Below are 14,070 nucleotides of genomic sequence, written 5' to 3'. Positions count from 1 at the left end.
TTGGGAAAACGCTAGAATCTATTGCTATGGGGGAAAAGCAGAGAGAAAATCAGATTCACCTACCACCTTGACTAACTGTGCCTAATGAGAGGCATTCCAGCCAGCCCATTTTCATCTAGATTGCGGCACCATTTTTAAAGGATACCCCAATCTCCATGTTCAGAGTAGCCTCCCGCCCCCCCACCATGGAAATAGTAACTCCACATTGATCAGGAGAGCACCACCAACCTCGCAGGAAAGAGGGACAACCTCCCCCCTACCCCCACCCCATGCTGGCGTGAGGGTGTCCCACATCCCCTCCAGTATCCCATTGCTCAGCAGTACCAATGGTGCACTGCCATCTGGCAATGATACCTTGGCTTGGCACATTAGACCCAGGGTGGGGAGGGGTCAAGGAGGTAAATGCAGTGCACATGTGCCCTGTGCTGCTGCCAGGCTGTGGAGGGATGTTTTCCCCAAGGAGCCTGGGGTTCACACTGGGGGCAAGGGATGAATCTTGGCACTCTACCCTGGGATGCGGGTCCAGATTGCCACTTCTAACCCTGGAAAACCTGAAGATCATTTCTAGCATGATGACTTCAGGCATTTCATTGATTGGAGTCCTCATTCTGGTCTGTGGACTGTGAAAACTTTGATGTGGGTTGGTCACTGTAATATCCATGCCCCCTAGACACCTTCCAAATCCCAGCAACACTCCATTCAGCAGAAGGGATTCCCTTTTCTTCATGAAGCTGCAGGTGTGAGAAGACACTTTTCAAGTCCTGACCATCAAACATCTGTCACTTTCACTGGGAGGGGAGAATCACACAAATATCTTTCTCAACTGTGTTCAGAGAAAGCTGAAAGCTGTTGAAATCCCTGCAGATCCTTTGAAAAGCCTTGATCCCATTCAATTTCACTTCAGTTCTTTTAATTCTCCTTTGATTGACAATTTAATGGCTTTTAGACAGCATGCAGCCTGCTGTTAGTTTATCTGTGTCTTCATGGCTAAATGCATCAGAAATACCCCTTCCCACTCACCCCACCTCCCCCCACCCACTTCAAATTGTTCCTGAGGACGATGTTTACACAAACAAGAAACTGAAAAACACTTAGCTGCTTTTGAAGATCTGCAAGAAATTTCAAAGGACATTTAAGCATCAACCACGTCACCCTCCAGATCTGGAGTCATACATAGGCCAGACCAGGTAAGAACAACTGATATCTTTCCTTAAAGGACATTAATGAACCAGATAGGTTTTTACAACAATTGACAGTGGTTTCATTGCAAATTTTTACTGAATTCAAATTTTACCATCTTCCGTGATGGGATTTAAATCCATGTCCCTGGAGCATTTCCCTGAGCCTCTGGATTATTAGTCTTATGACATCACAGCCTCCCCTGTAAATGGAAGGACTGAATTTGTCCTGTCTTTTGTGGAAAGAAGATATCTGGGCAATTTTCCATATTGTCAGGTTGATGGCAGTGTTGTAGTTGTACTGGAACAGCTTGATGAGAATTATAGCTAGTTCTGGAGCACAAGTCTTCAGTGCTGTTGGTGGAATGTTGTCACGGCCCATAGCCTTTGCAGTACCTTCAGCTATTTCTTGATATCATGTGGAGTGAATCAAAGTGGCTGAATGCTGACATCTGTGAAGCTGGGCACCTCAGGAGAAGGCCAAGGTGGCTGTAGATAGCTGCAAATGCTTCAGCTGTCTTTTGTATTGATGTGCTGGATTCCCTCATCACTGATAATGGGAATATTTGTGAAGATTCCTTCTCCAGTTAAATGGCAACTATCACTCACAAATGAAATCTGGCAGTACTTCACATTTCAATTTCAGGTATGCTTCTAGCATGCCCTTCTGCACTCTTCATTGAACCAGGATCCATCCTTTGGTTTGATAGCAATGGTAGAGCAATGGATATGTTGGGCCACGAAGGAACTTACAGATGGTAGTTGAATACAATTCTGCTGTTGCTGATGGCCTTATGTCTATCCATTTTTGAACTGCTGGATCTGTTTAACATTGTGGTGCCACACAATGGGGGTAAAGATGGAGCTTCACCTTCATAATGACTGTGATATTATCACCAAGTTAAATGGGATAGATTCAGACCTAGGTATAAGAACATAAGAAATAGGAGCAGGAGTAGGCCATCTAGCCCTTCGAGCCTGCCCCGCCATTCAATAAGATCATGGCTGATCTGTCATGGCTCAGTTCCACATTCCCGCCCTCTCCCCATAACCCTTAATCCCCTCTCTTATCAAAAACCCATCAACCCGCGTCTTAAAAATATTTAGCGAGGTAGCCTCCACCACTTCAACGGGCAGAGAATTCCAGAGATTCACCACCCTTTGAGTGAAGAAGTTCCTCCTCAACTCCGTTCTAAACCGGCCCCCCTTTATCTTGAGGCTGTGCCCCCTAGTCCTACTGTCCTTTCTGCGCGGGAAGAGTCTCTCCACCTCTATCCTATCCATCCCATTCATCATCTTATATGTCTCAATGAGATCTCCCCTCATTCTTCTAAACTCTAACGAGTACAAGCCTAGTTTATTCAGCCTCTCCTCATAGCTCAACCCCGGTATCAGCCTAGTAAACCTCCTCTGCACTCCCTCCAAGGCCAAAATATCCTTGCGTAAGTGCGGCGACCAAAACTGCACACAGTACTCCAGCTGCGGCCTCACCAATGCCCTATACAGCTGCAGCAAGACCTCCCTACTTTTATATTCAATCCCCCTCGCTATGAAGGCCAGCATCCCATTAGCCTTCCTGACCACCTGCTGCACCTGCAGGCTGGGTTTTTGCGACACATGCACAAGGACCCCCAGGTCCCTCTGCACCGTTGCCTGCTGCAGTTTTTCGCCACGTAAGTAATAGTCCTTCCTACCATTATTCCTACCAAAGTGGACCACCTCGCATTTGCCAACATTAAATTCCATTTACCAGTTCCTGGCCCATTCGCCCAGCCTATCTAGATCCTTCTGCAGACTCTCCATACCCTCCACGCAATTTGCCGTTCCACCAATCTTGGTGTCATCAGCAAATTTTGACACCATACACTCGGTTCCCTCCTCCAGATCATCTATATAAATGGTAAATAGCTGAGGCCCCAGCACCAACCCCTGGGGCACTCCACTAGTCACCAACCGCCAATCTGAATAGCACCCACTGACCCCCACTCTCTGCCTCCTATTTGACAACCAATCCCCTATCCATGCTAACACCCTACCCCCAACTCCATGCCCCGTTACCTTCTGCAATAACCTCTTGTGAGGTACCTTGCCTTCTGAAAATCAAGAAAGACCACATCCACCGGCTCTCCTCTATCCACCGCCCCTCCTCTATCCACCGCCCTAGACACATCCTCATAGAACTCCAATAAATTTGTCAGACACGACTTCCCCTTAACGAAACCATGCTGCATCTGCTCTATCAAGCAATTCCCCTCAAGATGCCTCGCTATTTCCTCCTCAATGGCGGATTCTAACATTTTACCTACAACAGACATTAAACTAACCGGCCTATAATTCCCTGCCTTTTGCCTGCCTGTATTCATTAGGTGCTGTGGGCCATCAACAGCAGCAATGGCTGTCTGAAAAAATTGGGCAGAGGTTACAATCTGGTATTCACGGTGCAAAGATGAGACTTTATCTCACTCATTCAAGAAAGTAGGGAGACTGAAATCAGAAAACTATATGCTAAGTTGCCCAACATCTCTCACTGAGAAAATGCTAGAATTTGTTATTAGAGTACTCACAGGTCATTTAGAAAATAATAATTCAACCAGGCAGAGTAAACATTGTTTTGTGAAATGGAAATTTTATTTGACAAATATATTAGAGTTCTTTAAGAATGTAAGAAGCAGGATAAAGGAGAAACCAGTAGATGTAATGTGTTTGAATTTCCAAAAGACATTTGATAAGGTGCTAGATAATAATTGACAAGGCTAATACATAGGTGCTCATGGGTAGTATATTATGATGAAAAGAAGACTGTCTAACCATCAGGACACAGAGATTTAGGATTAATGGGTCATTTTCAGATTGGCAAACTGTAACTTGTGGATTACCAGAATTGGGGCTTCAACTATTTACAAACTATATTAATGACTTGAATGAAGAGACTGAGTAGTCCACTTAGCTAATGATACAAAAAGGAGGTAATTGAAATGAAACATAACATTGAGGGGGCTTGACAGGATGGATGCTGAGAGGAGTTTCCTTTGTGACAGAATTTTTAACAAGCACAGTTTCAAAATAACAGGCCACATTTACGATGGAGGTGAAGTGGAATTTCTTCTCATGAGTCACAAATCAGATAAATTCTTTACTCAGAGGTTGGGTAATTGAATATATGCAAGACTGAATGAGACAGATTTATGGGCAGGAAGGTGAGTTAAGGCCGTGATGGGATCAGCCATAATTTTACTGAATGGCCATGGCAGCTCAAAGAATCATGGTCTATCTCCACAAGGGCTACATGATGCCTGTATCTTTCAATATTGTCATAGGCAGATACATCTGCAACAGTTTGCTAAGCAGGTCAAGTAGGTCTTCCCTCTTGATGGTCCTCTCAATCCCTACCACAGCACAGACCCTATCTGGGAGATGCAGCCTTCCAACATAGGGCCAATTCACTCAATAGTGGTGCTTCTGAGCCACCTGGTGATGGCTGAAGTCCCTGAGCTGGAGCACATTCTGTCTTCTTGCTCCCTTCAGTGCAATGGTCTCACTGGAATTTGTAAAGCTGCCTTCAAGGTCCCTTCACAATTGAGATAGGTAGAAGGTAGGAAGAGGTAGCTAACATTCCGACTCTGATTTTGCTGGAAAATTAGTGTATAGTTAAGTGATGATGACACTTAATATCATGGTTGAATTTAATATCTATGTTCACACATAACAAGTTACTGAATGGGCAAGGTATTACAGGACTAACCATACTCTTAGAACTCCCTCCCCACACTGTGCCTACAGTAAGGATGTAGCTTTTTCATTGGCTTATTAGTAGAAACCTCAGTAAAACAGAATAAATGATTGCTCCTTTAGGCTCCCTCAATTTTCTACCAAAGTTCCAAAGAATAAATGGAAATTCCAGATATTGATTTCTGACTTCAATTACTAACATTCACAATAGCCAACCATACTCCCACTTTGGGTGCAAGGTACTTACAAAAGAGGTATATATTATGATAAAACAGTCAGTCATTCTCACAAAACAAATCAGTGATATTTTCAACGCACTGAATGTTGCTTTTCACCATTCATATAAGATATTTATACAAATATAATATCACTGCCATGGAAATTAATCAGAGTTGCCATCTTTGATATAGTGCCTTTGATATATTGATATATCTTCCTCCAAATCCTCTTCACTATTCCAGTCATTTTCAAATGAATCCTCATCTGGGTAATCATTCCGCCAATTACTTTCTTCATTTTCATCATCTTCATCCTCATACACTTCATCTGCAATCATTTCATCACCAACCTGCAACAAAAGCAGTGTAAAGGTGTCACACATCGTACCAAGAATATGCCCATCAGAACACACTGTCATACCAATGTCCAGGCCACAAAGATGCTCGTCATCTGCATACTCAATTCAAGCCTTCTGGTGAGATTAGGTCCAAGGACCATTAATCGGACAACCTGAAATCACCCTGCAAGTCTGTCTTCTTTTGAAGCAAATAGGCAAAACTACTGAATGATTATGTTCAATTGTTGCTAAAACCACATATGAACAAAAGACATAGAACAGAGTGCACAACTACTAACTCACCAGTTCATTCTCCTCATAACATGGAACCACTGAGAGAATATCTTGGATTCCACCTCCAGTAAAGTAGCCGTCAGTACAATATATGTCATAAACGTACTCCTCCAAATTCTCCCGGTGTTCTGTCCCCAGACCAGAATCTGACACTGTCAGCTTCTCCCGAATCATTCGTACAGAATTACATAGAATTTCTTGGGGGTCATCCTGCCTTGGACCAGGATCCTAAAATGGAACAAAATGGGTTGCCATGATAGTTCATTTGCTGAAGAAAACACAATTAATCTTAGCCACAATGGGGGAATTGGGTTAGATAGAAAGTAAATCAATTGAAGATATTGTTCTTACTGTTAACATTTCTGGTTGATGACCATTCATCAGAACTTGATGACAGAGTCAGGCTCAGGCCCAGCTGGCCAACTTGCCATTGGTTGTACAATTGACACAAGGGTTGCTTTAGATCAACCAGCAGCAGTAGAATCATAAAATTCCAGACATTATCAAATTCTACCTGGCACAAACAAGGGACAACAGGGACAGGAAGTGTTTGGCTGCTACAGAGGGCATGAAGGACAGAAAGCAAAGTGACCAAGAATTCAAAGTTGGTAAGCAAGGAAATAATGCTGTGGTCAGAACCATGCAGACCTCCCCACAATAGAAGTGGCTGATAAAGTCAAAATAAGAGATGGCCCACTATCTAAAACAGTAGCTCCTGTTGTTATCATGAGAGGAAATCAGGGTTAAATTTCCAAATTAGCTTCACACTATTCCACCAACAGAAATATGAATGCAATCATATCTGTCAATAAGCACCCTTTCCTCAAACACCAAGGCCTATTTTCAGGACATTGTTATAGATATATGGACCATATCTCTGTTTCTATGGTGTTCCAGGCCAATGTGATCCAGCTGTCAGGCTGGCCCAATTTTGACCCAAGCCAAAAACAAATATATTAAATATTCTGGTTCTAGCCCACTTACATGCTAGTTGAACAGAAAAATGGCATGCAGCTCATATTTATGTCTCGTTTACTAGCACTAGTTGATGCCAGGAAGATTTTTTATTTCTGATTAAATGCACAAAGCTGAAAGACTCAGTCTTAATCAAGCACCACTGGAGACTATTTTCCACTGAGTTGTGGCATGAAACAACCAGTCCTGAAAACAGACAGTATCTTACCATAATAACACATCAGCCTCAAAATCTACTGAATGAACAGAAAGGCAGTAGCTAACTTTTTCTTGGATCACATGACAGTTGGCATTTTAATTCTGTGGAGAAGTATTTTCTCCCCAAGACAAGGAGTGGTCTTGCATAGCATCGTGGTTCTCATTTGATCTTGGTATGGACCGTCTTCACCTCAGTACAGAAAAGACACTCACCAAAGAACATACCTGCTTCAGAATCTGCATGTCTATGAGGTATCTGGGATAACGGATCTAAGCTGTACAGAGCACCATTGTCAATATACATAGAAACATAGAAGATAGGAGCAGGAGGCCATTTAGCCCTTCAAGCCTGTTCTGCCATTCATCATAATCATGGATGATTGTCCAACTTAATAGCCTAATCCTGCTTTCTCCCCAGTAACCTTTTATCCCGTTTGTCCCAAATGCTCTATCTAGTCACCTCTTGAATACATTCAATGTTTTGGCATCAACTACTTCCTGTGATAATGAATTCCACAGGCTCATCAGTCTTTGGGTAAAGAAATGGCTCCTCATCTCCATCCTAAATGGTCTATCCCAAATCTTCACGCTGTGACCCTTGATTCTGGGCATTCCACCATTGGGAACATCCTCCCTGCATCTACCCTGTTGGAATTTTATAAGTTTCTATGAGATTCGCCCCTTATTCATCTCAACTTCACAGAAAACAATCCTAATCTAGTCAATCTATCCTCATACATCAGTCCCGCCATCCCTAGAATCAGCATGGTAAACCTTCACTGCAATCTCAGGAGCAAGAATATCTTTCTTCAGAAAAGGCGGCCAAAACTGCACACAACATTCTAGGTATGGCCTCACCAAGGCCATGTATAAATGCAACACATCCCTGTTCCTGTACTCGAAACCTCACACAATGAAGAACACATACCATTTGCCTTCTTTACCGCCTGCTGCATCTGCATGCTTACCTTCAGCACAGTTACCTAGTACACAAGGACATCCAAGTCCCGCTGCATACTCCCCGCTCCCAATTTACAGCCATTCAGGTAGCAATCTGCCTTTTTGCTTCCAAAATGAATAACTTCACATTTATCCAAATTATTCGGCACCTGCCATTGATTTTCCCATTCACCCAATCTGCCCAGATCATGCTGAAGGATCTCTTCATCCTCCATCACAGTTTACCCTTCTGTCCATCTGCAAATGTTGAGATGTTACATTTCGTTCCTTCATCCAAATTATTAATATATATTGTGACTAGCTGCGGGTCTCAGCACCGATCCCTGTGGCACCCCACTACTTACTACCTGCCAATTTGAAAAGGACGTATTAATTCCTACTCTTTGTTTCCTCTTCTGGTTAGGTGCATAGACTCGAACAGGTGCCAGACTGTAGCGACTAGGAGAATTTCACAGTAACTTCATTGCAGTGCTAATGTAAGCCTTACTTGTGACTAATAAACAAACTTTAACTTTCTCTGCCAACCAGTTCTCTATCCATTTCAATACAGTTTCCCCAATCCCATGCGCTTTAATCTTGCACGATAATCTCTTACGCGAGACTTTGTCAAAAGCTCTCTGAAAGTCCAAATATACCACATTGACATTGCTCCCCCTTGTCAACTCTACTAGTTATATCTTCAAAGAATTCCAACAGATCTGTCAAACATGATTTCCCCTTCATAAATCCATGCTGACTCTGTCTGATCCTACCACTGCTTTCTAAGTGCTATAAAGTCCTTGATAATGGATTTGAGAATTTTCCTCACTACTGATATTAGGCTTAAGCTATTGGTCTGAAACTGCTCCACTCTAATCACAACCCAATGGAATCATAAAACATACAAACAATATTCTACTGCCTGAAGGAAAAAGAGGCATAAGCGATCATTAACTTTATAACTGGAAGTAGAAAAACAAGGAAGTTATGTTGGACTTTGATAAATTACTGATTATATCTCAGCCAAGTACTCTGCCCAATTCTGGGTCACAAAGATGTTAACAAGGATCTCAAGGCTTCAAAGAAGATGCAGAATAAAACGGCTAGAACAATGTCAGATAACTGTGGGCTCGCAGTCCTGGAGAATAGAAAAGTTGGGATTATTCTCCCAAGAGCAGAGAAGGTGAAACTTAGAAATCGCTAAAATAATGGTTTTGATAAGAGTAAATAAGATATTTTCTCATAAAGTTGTGATCTGCCTGAAAGGGTGATGAGAAGATATTTAAAAATGTTTCAAAGAGAAACGGAGTAAGTACTTGGCAATGGGAAAAACATGCAGACTAACAGAGAGGAGCAACAGATTGGGACAAATTACATAGCACTTTCGGCAAACTGGCATAGACACATTGAGCAGAATCGTTGTGACGTATAATTAAGTTATTCATGAAAGCAGACTTTCACGGTTCCTGGTCTTACCTTTGAACCTTTATGCTTTGAACCTCTTTCATCATCTTCAACTTGTTCATCATGCTGGACAATATCAAACACTTGAATTTCAGCTGCAGACCCAGTGCCATCTTTGTTATTTCCAGAAGTTGCATAGGCCTTCTTTAAAAGAACCAGAAGAAGTGTAAACTTCTAAAAGACTATGAACTTTGTGAAAACAAGGTCCACCCTGACCCAAGTCAGGAAGAACTCAATGCTGGGTTTATTTCAGCTTGCTGAAAGACTGAAGATCGCTCAGTGCTACATTTCCCATTCCATCAACTGTGCCTGAACAGCATCTATCATTCTCTTCTCCCACAGAACATTATTCTCCTCTCTCTGTTCCTGTGCCTCCCTTGACCCTTCACACAATATCAATTCAAATGAGGAAAGCCAATCACCCCAAATTAGTTGATTCTTTCAGAACTAAAGAACAAAGAACAAAATCAGCCCGGGAAACAGGCCCTTCAGCCCAACGAGCCCGCGCCGCTATCTCAACACCACCAGTCCACCTCTCTACCCATGACCCCTGTCTAATGTTTTATGGCCATCCAGATTGAGGGAAAACTGATTTAGGGACAATTTATTCCTGCCAATCAGCCTAACAGCACATCTTTGGGGTGTGGGAGGAAACCGGCGCACCCGGAGAAAACCCACACAAGCACGGGGAGAATGTGCAAACTCCCACAGACACCGGCCCAAATCCATGTGTCTGCACAGCAATCAGCGATAGTCACTGAGCTGTCGTCTTGCCCAGTATCTTGTCCAGTTTAGGCACACACTAATGACATGAAGCACTAGGCCAATCTCGAACAACCAAGAGCAGCCCCAGTACGACCCATCGCCTGTATGCCCCTCATTGGACACGAGGTGGACCGACTTAAAACCTGTGAATGAAAAGGAGAAAAAACATTATTATCATACCATACCCATTTACATTACCAGAACAACCAAGTCTTATATCACCTATTACTCACCACAGACAGGCAAACAGTAAATATTGAATAATTAAAACAGTAAATATTACCTTACAGCTATCTTGGTCTCGCTCACACTGACGTCATATCAACAAACCGACTTGAATAGTAACAAACATTTCCTCTCCATTTTAAACCACCCCCCCCCGCCCCCCCCAAAGATTATTCCACGAGCAGGTAATTCTTTGCATAAATTATTTCCCATTTATGCTTAACATTCCTTTCAGTAATTTTAACCTTAGTCCAGTATCCTTTTATATTTTAAAATAATCCTCCAAATTAAATCTTCTCTGTGCCATTAACATAGTGCGCACTTTTATAAAGTTCCCTTTCAGGGGCAACTTAGATCATTACGTTAAAAAATTGGAGTAGGAGGGGAAAACTGAGGAACAACCTTGCATCTGTCTCCTGGAACTCCATCATGACTTCACTGTATCAGACTACTTGCTGCTTCCTTGCTCCAAAGATACTAAATTTGATTTATGACGTTAAACACTGAGTCTGTCAACTTTGGTCCGAGTTAAACTGCTAATCTATCAACAACCCAAACTAAATGATCACATTTCATTTGCCTTCTCTGTGAATTCCTAAGCAAGAAGAAAAAAATCTGATAATATTATTGCGTCACCATCATTTTACAATGGCTCAGTGGGTAGATGCACAGATAGGTATGGTCTGTGTTGCTGATCTCAGTCAGGAAGCCGACAGAGTGCAGTGTTCCTTAGGCTAGGGAATTGGTGGAATCGAGGGCAGCAAATATTGATCAGCCTTCTACTTCTGCTTCTATCCAATGACTTTCAAGCTGAAACGTGCAAGTTTATGGGTGAATGAAACACAGTCAAGCTCAGCTGGGAACTTCAGATGTCCCCCAAAGTCAAATAGTTTATCAATACAATTTGCCCTACACTGACACACAAAGAATGTCTGCTTTAAAGATGCTGAAAGACTGTTGCCACCCATATATTCCAGTATAACAGTATCTTTAGGACAGGATGGGAGAAATCTGGGGAACAGAAGAATGATAAACAGAACAGAGCTTCTGATAAATCATAAATTCAAAATATCATATGAGAAGCAAATTGCCAGATCACTAGTTAACAATAATTTTCATTTACAACCAAGTCTTATATCACCTATTACTCACCACAGACAGGCAATTGTTAAAACAGTAAATATTACCTTACAGCTATCTTGGTCTCGCTCACACTGAGCTCCAGAACTATCTGTTCCAGACTGGCGTGCATGTTTCACACCTGATTGAGATTCAGAAGCTCCTGTAGAAAAGTTTCTTCGGTGGCTAGCAATGACTTTGTACCGATTCTCCTGACTGGCCGCATGGCGAGATGCTCTTGCATAGAGTTGGATACGCTGGACACTAGTCTCAGAGGGCTTAAGGGCCTGCAAAGCCTTGTCTTTAGAGAAGGCTTCTCTCACGTGCCTCTGAACAAGGTCATCCTACAGAGAAGATACCACAGTAAATCCCTCCGCTTTTACACTTTACAATTTTTCAAATCACTTGTGGCAAAATCAATCATTCATTAAAGGGGGAGGAAATCCAAGATTGATGCTTTCTGTCAAAAATCCTCTTTGTTTGACAGCTGAGCAGTATTTTAGTTTTATATTAGAAAATGTTCTAATGCAAGGCCACCCTCATATTGCTAATGTCAAGATATCATGTTTTAGAAATGTACATTCCCAGTCATTAATATTAGTTCCAGGATCCAGGTGACCTGAAGGATTAAGATGCAAGTTGTCTTTTTAAATTAAACCACATCAGGACACATATTAGATATCTATTCCTCCTATGATACTGCTGGAGTGGTTTAAAACATCTTTCTTACATGAAAGTGAGAAATGCAAAAAAAATTTCCTCAAATCTTTCTTTCACCTATAATAAATAACTATACACAATACACTTTTTTCAAGGAAATTACAACAAAATAAACGTGCTAAACCCCTTTCATATCAAGTATCTGACTAACCACCAAACCACATGGAAGCAGGTAGCTCCATATTGGTGCATAGTGGCCAAGCTAAACCACACAATAAAACATCCCATCAAAATCAGCAAACACCCATTCCCCACATTAATATCTCAATCTAAAAAGAAAATCTTCAAAAAAAATTTCCTTCTTTAATGGTGCCCCATCATTTTGAGCTTTCCTCACTGGTTGGCTGCTCTGGTAATCTTGCAGATGTCGAGTTTTCACTGATTTTGATGGGAGGTTGCAGTAAAAAAAAAGGCCTGGCACTCAACACCAACATTCAGGAGGCACCTGGTGACAGCAGCTGATTTGGGCTGCATGGTGATACAGTGGTTTGTATTACTGCCTTACAACATCAAGAACCTGGGTTCCATTCCTTGGCTGACTGTGGAGTGGGCACGTTCTCCCCATGTCTGCATGGGTTTCCTCCCACACTCCAAAGATGTGTGGGTTAGGTTGATTGGCTATGCTAAATTGGCCCTAGTGCCTAGGCGGGATTGTTGTCGGTGTAGAAACAGTGTTGCCGGTGTAGAAACAGTGTTGCCGATGGGCTGAATGGCCTCCTTCTGCACTGTACAGATTATACGATTCTATAGGCTGAAATATAGTCGATGACAAAGCTGAGGTTCGGCTGTAATTTAAATGGGAACAGGGGGTGATGTGTTGGCACCATCCAGACAGGGGGTGGGGAATGACCTTCTGTTCAAGCCCACCATATGGCCAGCAGCCCCCCCCCGCCCCCGCCCCCGCCCCCAGGGGCGTTGCTGCCTGTAGGATCCGGGTTGGAGTTTATTATTCATCCAGTCACCCAACAGCTCTTGAAAACCAGACTATTTCCTCCCTCTGCTCTAACAGCACAGACAGCAACGAAAGATTGTTCCTCTTTCGTAATTTTTTGTCAAAAACAGATTCTGAATGAGCGACAAGTTTTGGTTAAATCGCTGGAAAGACCTTCATTGCGATCAGGCTCCCTGTCCCCAGGCCCAGCCTTACCCCAGCGCCCACTGTGGCCGCTAGTCTGAAGAGGGTGCGCACAACATGCTGCACAGGACCCGGCTCCCCGGCCTCGCCGCCAGTCCGCAGCCGCTTACAGGCGAGGAGGAAAGCCTCGGCCGGCTCGGCGCCGCGTTTCCGCTTCACCCGCAGCACTGGAGCCGCCATGGCAGCACCCAGCGATTAACCCCGCCCCTAATCAGACCCCGCCCCGATACTGTCCCCAAACCGATCCCTCCCCCCAGAGGCTGACCACGCCCCTTCTCTGGACTCCACCACTCACTGGCCCCGCCCCCGACACTGGCCCCATCCCAACAGCAACCACGACCCCAGTGTCCCCTAGTCCCCCGCCCAGAGGCTGACCGCGCCCCTAATCACTAGCACCGCCCCGATACTGACCCGCCCACTGACTGGCCCCGCCCCCACAGACTGCACTCTTCTAATGTGAAATACTAAGATTTGAAATGAAGATCTCCAGAGAATGTAAGGTCAGCAACAATCCTAGGAGTAATTGCTCATTGTGCAGTGGTGATTCCGCCAGTTTATAGGCGCTCAATCCCAGCAGCCTACTTCAACCTCCTTCCCAAAAACAAAGAGTACTGTCCTGTAGCCTAATTCGACTCATTCTTCCAAACTGAATGCAATATTGAATCATGTTGATAACTACTACTTAGAGATGTCTTCACTATGATGTAATTAACGTTTGCAACCAATTTATGTTTAAATAGTGATAGGAGGCGCAGTAGATTGTGATTTTATAA

General features: G+C 43.2%; 1 protein-coding gene across 1 annotated transcript; it reads right to left on the bottom strand.

Annotated features, from left to right (window-relative positions):
* Window positions 1-3,790: 3,790 nt before the first annotated feature.
* Window positions 3,791-13,499, bottom strand: LOC145342025 (putative RNA polymerase II nuclear localization protein SLC7A6OS). Its single transcript, XM_080187168.1, has 5 exons — window positions 13,310-13,499; window positions 11,511-11,786; window positions 9,346-9,477; window positions 5,767-5,985; window positions 3,791-5,475 (listed from the first exon to the last, which is right to left on the bottom strand). Exons 1-5 carry the CDS (start codon window positions 13,475-13,477, stop codon window positions 5,290-5,292), a joined length of 981 nt encoding a protein of 326 aa, XP_080043294.1. The 5' UTR covers window positions 13,478-13,499; the 3' UTR covers window positions 3,791-5,289.
* Window positions 13,500-14,070: the final 571 nt, after the last annotated feature.

Source organism: Carcharhinus amblyrhynchos, chromosome 4 (genome assembly GCF_965287045.1).
Source record: "Carcharhinus amblyrhynchos chromosome 4, sCarAmb.v2.hapA, whole genome shotgun sequence".
NCBI classification, from domain to species: domain Eukaryota; kingdom Metazoa; phylum Chordata; class Chondrichthyes; order Carcharhiniformes; family Carcharhinidae; genus Carcharhinus; species Carcharhinus amblyrhynchos.
This window is presented reverse-complemented; position numbering and strand designations above follow the sequence as displayed.

Bases quoted from the DNA above. Each gene is read 5' to 3' on its own strand.
- LOC145342025 (XM_080187168.1), bottom strand. From the start codon at position 13,477: ATGGCGGCTCCAGTGCTGCGGGTGAAGCGGAAACGCGGCGCCGAGCCG. The intron at 9,478-11,510 runs GTAATATTTACT...GTTCTTTTAAAG, and splicing joins GAGACCAAGATAGCTGTAAG to AAGGCCTATGCAACTTCTGG. The intron at 5,986-9,345 runs GTAAGACCAGGA...GTTCCATTTTAG, and splicing joins CAAAGCATAAAGGTTCAAAG to GATCCTGGTCCAAGGCAGGA.